Consider the following 7,812-nt stretch of genomic DNA (forward strand, 5'->3'; position numbering starts at 1 on the left):
AAAGCTAGCATTTAGTAATAGTTCAATATATGGTGTTTAAAAATCAATGTGGTGAAATAATTCTAACACAACAGCCAGGTCTTCCAAGGTTTAGCCTGATGGAGGACCACCAGAACAAGACTCTGCCATGTTAAGTCTAATCTCAAGTCTTGAACCCCAGTGAAAACCTCTGGATGATAAAGAGGAAGATGGATGGTCAGAAGCCATAAACGAAGATGAGAAAGAAAATTATTGATGAAAAGGAAAATTTAAACTGTAAAATTTAAACCCCAACACTGGCAAGAAACTCATGGCACATCATAGAAACTTATAAATCGAACTTATATTATCTAGCTTGTACTACAGAAACACCAGATTAAACTATAAGCAAATAATAATGCTTGTCTCATTCAGACACAGTCCTTGACATACAGTCTTGTTATAAAACAAAAAAAAATTGTGATAATGCTTTCAGTCCTTCCTCAGAATCATACCCTCTTGTGTGTCCATGGTGTGTAGGGGCAGTTCATAAATTCATTGTCAGCACACTGGGCTTTTTCACCAACACCATTTTGGCCAGATGCTACAGTTTAACAGTATACAGGTATTTATTAGTTTTAGAATTCATTCTTTTGGTATCAGGTGGAATAAACAGTTAGACAAATAAAATGTCTTAGTTGTTCTTTATGCACTCTTACTGAAGGCATCTATTAGTACTCTTCTTCCAAATATTTGTGCTTCAGACATCCTTATGAGTATCATCAGTAAATATAATAAAACATGTTATACTAACTAAGCAGTTTTAAGAATAGCTTCCTTTATGGAACCAAAATCAATGGAATTTATCCAGGCTTGTAGAAAAAAGCCTAGTTTATAGAGTCAACTTGATTTGTGGAAGAGCCTTGCTTATTCTGAAGCTTGGTGAAGCTGAGATTTAAATTTGCAATCAAAACCTAAGCCAAAAAAACATGCATATTTGAAAAGTTAGTCTTAATTTGAACCAGAGTCTCTAACAAAAAGAGCAATGCCTTAGTGTGGCAAATTAATACACACCCACAAACAATGTCACAAGCAGTATGTTATTTCAATATTATAGCACCCTCTAGTGTAGTATGGTGAGTGATGAGTTTAAAAAAACATTTTCAGAAATTCAAAAACAAGGTAACAAGGTGTTCAATCATAGTGGCTGACCTAATAATAATAATAATAATAATAATAATAATAATAATAATAATAATAATAATAATAATAAGGGAACAGTGAAGGAACTTCTGTTAGTCCACAGACTTTACTGCAGATTTGATTAAACTACTTGAAACTATGGACATGCTTCATTATTGTTAATATCCATATGAATAATGATTTCAGTAATGAGCTTCTGCAGCAATTCTGATCTCATTTTGCTCACTTCCAATACAGCTTCATGATTGGTGGTCCCTGAGTTTTCATAGCTTTTCACCACTTTATTGGTTATAAGTGAGAGGCCGAACACACGCATGCCACAATGGCTGGCCACAAGGACTTCAGGAGCTGTGCTCATGCCTGTAGAACAAGAACAAATAGATCTGAAGATTATTATATTTTTTGACTCTTGCACTGACACACTGCAAATTATACTAGTCTCATTTATAAGTAATATCAGATTTTTCTACATATTTTACTATATTGTTTTATTTGTAACAAAAGATTATATTGCACTAAGGTGATAAAAAAAATTGCCCTTGAGACCTTTAGGCTTTTTAGTACTGTTTATACTTCAGGGCTTTATTTAGTACATTTAGTAGGATTTAGTGCTTTATTCAAATACTGTCCTTTATTTAAAAGTATGCTTTTTTTTTGAAAATATTAAATCCCTGGAAGCATATGGCATTTCTTTTAGTCAATTTTGAATAAATTAATAATGAAGAAATGCAATAGATAAGACTTATTTGAACGTTCAACATTTTACTATTTAGAGAAGCTCACCCACTGCATCCACTCCCAGTTTGTGCAGAAGCCTAGCTTCTGCTATGCTCTCAAAGTTGGGTCCACCCACCATACAGTACACACCCTCATGGACAAACTGGGTGACACCCATCCTCTTACAGATGTCAAAGGCCAGCTTTCGCAAATCTTTATCATAAACTCCAGACATAGGTGGGAAACGAGGTCCAAACCTGAGGATTAACAGTACATAATTAAGAGGTGGCCCATAAGTAGTTACTTTAAATATATAGGAGTTTTAGCTAGACATTTACTGCAGCTACCAGTTATGAAAATTAGCATACTGTAGGAAGACAGGCTCCAATGTTACATGAATGGGTTAGTCTAATTTAGATCCACCAAGCTTAGATTTAATCTTAAGCATGATAGTCATTAAAGTCAGATAATTCTTGACTCACTTGTCATCATTAGGGCCATTTAGTGGGTTTAAACCAGCAAGTCCAGGAAAGTTGATGTGATCTCTAATAATCATGATGTCACCACAGTGATAACTTTCTGCTATGGACCCTGCAGCATTCGTGACAATCAGGGTTTCCACACCCAAAAGCTTGAACACCCTCACTGGGAAAGTGACCTGTGATAGAGATGCAGAACACCAGGCCAACCATCACACTTTCAATAGACTAAATTGGCTAAAATTTTTTTTTAAATAAATGCTCTTTAATATGTTCATTTATCATTTATCTGAACAATGGAAGTAAGAATGGGTTGTGATTGAATAAGCTGTGAAGTATTCATCCCACTAAGCTAGTTCTTTAGGAAAAAGCTTCCTGTGGAAGAACTACTTATTAGCTCTCATAAGTAGATGGGTTTGTTGAACTACTTTTTTCCTAGTGGATTAACAGAGATTAGCTCTTTTTTCATCTGGCCCACATAATGGTTTTAGTTTAGAGCACAGATTTTCATTTGGTGGGACAGATGTGATATTTTTCCTAAAAGGCAATAGGTTTGACATTGCTGGTGTAAATGATTGTTAATCTGCTACTGGGCAAGAAGAGCTTTTTGCTACCCATGGATTTGATTGACAACAGAAGCATGTGATTTAGCACTGTGATCATTTACAGTAATTAATTAATGTGCCAACAGTAATTGTTTTTCAGGATAATTGTTTTAATTGTACTAGAAGGTAGCTATGATATTAAGAGAAACTTGTTATATTGAAAGTAGTAACTGGGTAGCCTGATGCACATATTGTAAGACACATATGTTCTGGCATGTGGTGCCAAGTGCTTCAGTATATATATGATGCATCTGAAAGATCTCACCTTACACAGCGAGTGTCCTTCATACATGTGGAATCGGCCCTGCATACATACACATGTCTTCCCTTTGAGTTCACCAAACACCAGCTTCCCAACATGGCCCTGCACTATTAACACAGAGTATATATTTATTTACTTACATAATCTTTTATAAATCACACCCAGAGTCCAGATTTCTGAGATGACTAGTGAAAATTATTCTACTTTACATTCTTTTGAAATTTTGCAACACAAGTCCGAAAAGTAGACATGATCATAATCAAACAAATGAGCCAAAAAATATAATAGATAATTTATTCACGAAATTTTTATCCAATATTACATATCTGAGTGGCAAAAGTATGTGAAACTCTGAGTATATTACGGGGAAGAAGGGCTTAACACTAAGTGAGGGGCTGAGCACTGAGCTAGACCCGTTACCCAAATGGATGAAAGCAGGTGGAAAATTCAATCAGGGAGCTGGGCAGAATAATGAGCAGAAATAGGCAAACAAAAATACAAACCTAAGAAACTGTCTGAGGTATAAAAAGGTATAAGCTAAACGGGGATTGGTGTATTAAAGGTGGGTTGGGAACGCATCAGACAGTGCGCACACACACGCCACAAGGCGAGAGGGAGAGCCCTGCTTGTCACGGCAAGCTTTAGCCGTTTAAGCAGTTCCCTCACCGAGTCGGGGTCTGGCTTAATAAATAGGAAGTGGCAGTGGGCTGATTCTCAGCCTGCAACACCAGTAAATAACTTTTTAAATATTCTCTAGATTATTAGATAGCGCTAGCAGCGGCTTTTGAGGCGTGTCACTCTAATTACCAAATTACCTCCGATACCTAGCACAGATTCTATGTCCGCACGCCGAGTGAGTGAAAACCTGAGGCTTATATAACAGCGTGCACAGGTGCCGTGCATCAGCCCTAATTGCCTGTGCTGGGCTGAGCACTATAAAGAGGCACGCCAGTAACCGCGGATTTGTACAGAAGCCCAGAGAGGCCATGTGATTTTTTTTTCCACCCGCTTTTGTGGTCTCGTGATCCCGAGATAACAAAAGTTGTTTTCTCGTAATCACGACATAATCAGAACCGCGGTGAAGTTAGTTTGATATTCAGAAATTAGACAGACATTCGGACAGACATTCGTTTAGGGACCGTCGACAAATTTCTGTACAACTGAAATGTGGTACTTGTTACTTAACTGACTACGTTCCCCAGTTATTCTAATTTCTTCTTAAATATACATATGGCATGCGGCATTGCAAACAGCATTTGTTTATTTATAAATAAAAATTGAATTAATTGATAGTATTAATTATGTATCATGTGAATTAATTTATTATTAATTTAATTTTTAATTAAAAAAAACCTATTTCTTCAATAGCTTCTAGGTCATGTGACCCTGTGACCCAAAACTAGTACTAAAATTATCTACTTGGACACCTCCACAGGGTACACCTCTTTGTTATTCCAAAAATGTCTTCTTTTATTTATTTATTTTTTTAAAAGAACATTTTCTTTAATAGCTTCTAGGTCATGTGACCCTGTGACCCAAAACTAGTACCAAAATGATGGATGATGCTTTTAAATAGCTTTTGTGGTACTTTTATATCATACGCCGATTGCTCTCCGCAGCGCCACGTTATGTTGATCGATTTCAGTGTACACTAGACCGCCTACTGGTCTCGTCTTTCCTGCGCGAGAGCATCACTCGCAATGCCGCACAATGCCGCGAGTCGTCGCGGGATTCCTGTCCCTCTGACGCGCATTCTTAAATACCACATCTGTATATATGTGTGTGTGTAATATAAGTGTAATATTACACAATATAATTTGAAATATTTCATATATATATATATATATATATATATATATATATATGCAGCAAGACAACAAACCCAAGCACACATGCCGTTCTAACAAAGAATGGTTAAGGAGTTAATGTTTTGGAATGGCCAAGTCAAAGTGCTGACCTTAATCCAAAAGAAATGTTGTGTAAGGACCTGAAGCAAGCAGTTCATGTAAGAAACCCATTAATATCCCATAACTGACTGAGGAATGGGCTAAAATTCCTCCAAGCCATTGTGAAGGACTGATCAACAGTTAATGAAGATGTTTATTTGTAATTATTCCTGCAGAAGAATATTCCTGTCACACCAGAGACTGAAAGCTAAGGTTCGCACACTTTTGCCACTCAAAGTCTGTAATACTGGATCATTTCCCTGAATAAATAAATGACCAATTATAATATTTTGTCTCATTTGTTTGATTGGGTTCACTTTAGTGAGATTCAGGTGAAGTTTTAGTTTTTATCTATACACAGAAAATTCTAAATGATACAGACTTTTAAGGACCACTTTAGTATATCTTGTATTTGCTTTGATGATAGCGTGTACTCAGACTGCCATGGTCTCCACAAGTTTGTGTAAAAACATATAATCCATTTTAGATCAAATCCAATGTAGTGGCATTTGAACACATGCATCAGTAGAAGAGATTAGGCATGTGGAAACTCCTTGACCTTTTGTGCAAAGCAGGTCTCATTATTGTCATTGAACATTGTCATAATCACAAGTTTTAAATAAAAAAACATCCCTAATTTACAGAAATGCTGTTCAAATTTTCAATTCAGTTAATTTTTTAATTTAACAATAGACTTTGATGTAAAGCAGCTTTACAGGAGTATGTAAATTCAAGATTCTAAATTTAAAAATGCAATTTATCCTTAACAAGCAAGCTAGAGGCAATGATGGCAAGGAAAAACTCTCCAAGATGATCTAAGGAATAAACCTTGAGAGGAACCAGATTTAAAAGGGATCTCATCCTCATCTGGGTGAATTTCACTTCTGTAACTGCAGTATATGGACAGAAAGAGCAATTGTGTAACCATTTAGTCCTGTTTTAACATGAAGCATGTCTGATGTAAGTTACTGGTCACTGGTCACATTTTGAGCTCCAAACCTCACCTGTGCTTTGGGGGAAGCCAGGAATGTCAGAGTACTTGAAGGAGTCCTGGCACTGGAGAGAATCAGCTAGCATGCCAAGCCCAGATCCACAGATTATGGCCACTTTAGGTCTATGTTGTGTTTGGGATAGGAGCCAATCCACTGTCCTCTGATAGTCTTTGTGACTGTGAGGAGGTATTAGTAATATCTCTGTTACTTTTTACCTTTCATCATAACTGAAGAAACTTGTAATGTTACATTACTACTTTACAATGAGTCTGTGTGATGCTGATTTGAAGGAAGTCATTGATAATTGTAGTAATTGCACATTTCTGAAACTTCTGAAACCAAAAACATAGTGCTTATGTCATAAAGAGACACAACTAATACACAGTGAAAAAGTTAATAATTAATATTTTGACAGTGACTAAATGTATTCCATCCATGATTAAAGACTATTAGTAAATTAGCAAAAAAAAACTGTTACAATATAACTTACTGAACTCTGGTCTTTGGTCTAAATATTAGACCAAATAATAATCTTCTTTTTTTGACTTTTCCCTTCAGGGGTCGCCACAGCGAATCATCTCTCTCCATCTATTCCTATCCTCTGCATCCTCAACACTTGCACCCACTAGCTTCATATCCTCATTTATTACATCCATATATCTCCTCTTTGCCTCCTGCCTCCTCCATGTCCAACATTCTCCCACCAATATACTCACTCTCCCTCCTCCGAACATGTCCAAACCCTCTTAATCTGGCCAAATAATAAGTATTCAGCTTTATTTCTGAATCTGTATGTCGGCAACCACAAACTGTTAATTATGGTGTTTTTCATTTTACTTATTGATGTTATAAGCATTGTTGAATATAGCTCTTGAATATTTTTTTTATCATTTTGGCTTATTATTAATACCATCATTTACAACAATTACTTTGTTACTAATTTGAAAATGAAAATGAATTTTCTAGTTTCTAGTAGTAACATAATAACAAGCCTCTTGAAGTATTCTATATTTTTATTACTTGAAGTTCTATATTTTCTGTCTAGACAAAAAACTTCAAAGAATATTCATTTTACGCTTTAAAAATCTGAATAAATAGAAGACGCAGAGCAAGTATAAATAGAAAACTTACCTGATTTGATCTTTACAGTGCATGTTATTGTCTCTGTAAAAGGGGGAGTATGGCTTGAAGATAAGCAGTGTGCTTGAGGAGTGGAGTGTGTGAATAAGACAACAGATTTCAGACCATTTAAGTAAAGCCAATACCGGAACTTTCAAAGCAACATCAACTTCCTGATTGGTTACAACTCAGTGTTGTCATCAGCCATGCCAAATCAACTGAGAGATAAACTGGGAGACTGCATGCCCAATGCAAAGAGAAAATACAATAACAACACACAGTAGAGAATGAGTTGAAGTGTGTTAGCATACTGCCCGGTATTTTTGGCTATAGTGGTGTTAGCATGTGAGGTCTATTAACAGAGAATGGGTTCCAAAGTTAATCCAAATCATGGGACCAGAGAAATTCAATTTGAATAATTTGAATATGTCACAAGGATTGCCTGATTACAGTTTGGCTAGATGATAGTTGTGGTGATAGATGTGCCACAAGTTACTTGAGAAAGAAGTTTATTAGCAAATACTCACCAAG

The 7,812-nt window shown here is 36.0% G+C and overlaps 1 protein-coding gene across 1 annotated transcript; it reads right to left on the reverse strand.

The window, feature by feature from the left end:
* Positions 1-464: 464 nt before the first annotated feature.
* pnp4a (purine nucleoside phosphorylase 4a) lies at positions 465-7,559 on the reverse strand. Its single transcript, XM_058374091.1, has 6 exons — positions 7,294-7,559; positions 6,175-6,338; positions 3,228-3,331; positions 2,361-2,536; positions 1,945-2,135; positions 465-1,521 (listed from the first exon to the last, which is right to left on the reverse strand). The coding sequence occupies exons 1-6, from the start codon at positions 7,314-7,316 to the stop codon at positions 1,298-1,300; spliced, it is 882 nt and encodes a 293-aa protein (XP_058230074.1). The 5' UTR covers positions 7,317-7,559; the 3' UTR covers positions 465-1,297.
* Positions 7,560-7,812: the final 253 nt, after the last annotated feature.

The sequence above is a fragment of the Hemibagrus wyckioides genome, linkage group LG21 (assembly GCF_019097595.1).
Source record: "Hemibagrus wyckioides isolate EC202008001 linkage group LG21, SWU_Hwy_1.0, whole genome shotgun sequence".
Lineage (NCBI taxonomy): Eukaryota > Metazoa > Chordata > Actinopteri > Siluriformes > Bagridae > Hemibagrus > Hemibagrus wyckioides.

Excerpts from the sequence above, each read along its gene's own strand:
- pnp4a (XM_058374091.1), bottom strand. The coding sequence starts at position 7,316 with ATGCACTGTAAAGATCAAATCAG. Across the intron at positions 3,332-6,174 it reads TGGCTTCCCCCAAAGCACAG|TGCAGGGCCATGTTGGGAAG; the intron begins GTGAGGTTTGGA and ends CTGTGTTAATAG. Across the intron at positions 1,522-1,944 it reads ACTGGGAGTGGATGCAGTGG|GCATGAGCACAGCTCCTGAA; the intron begins GTGAGCTTCTCT and ends CTTGTTCTACAG.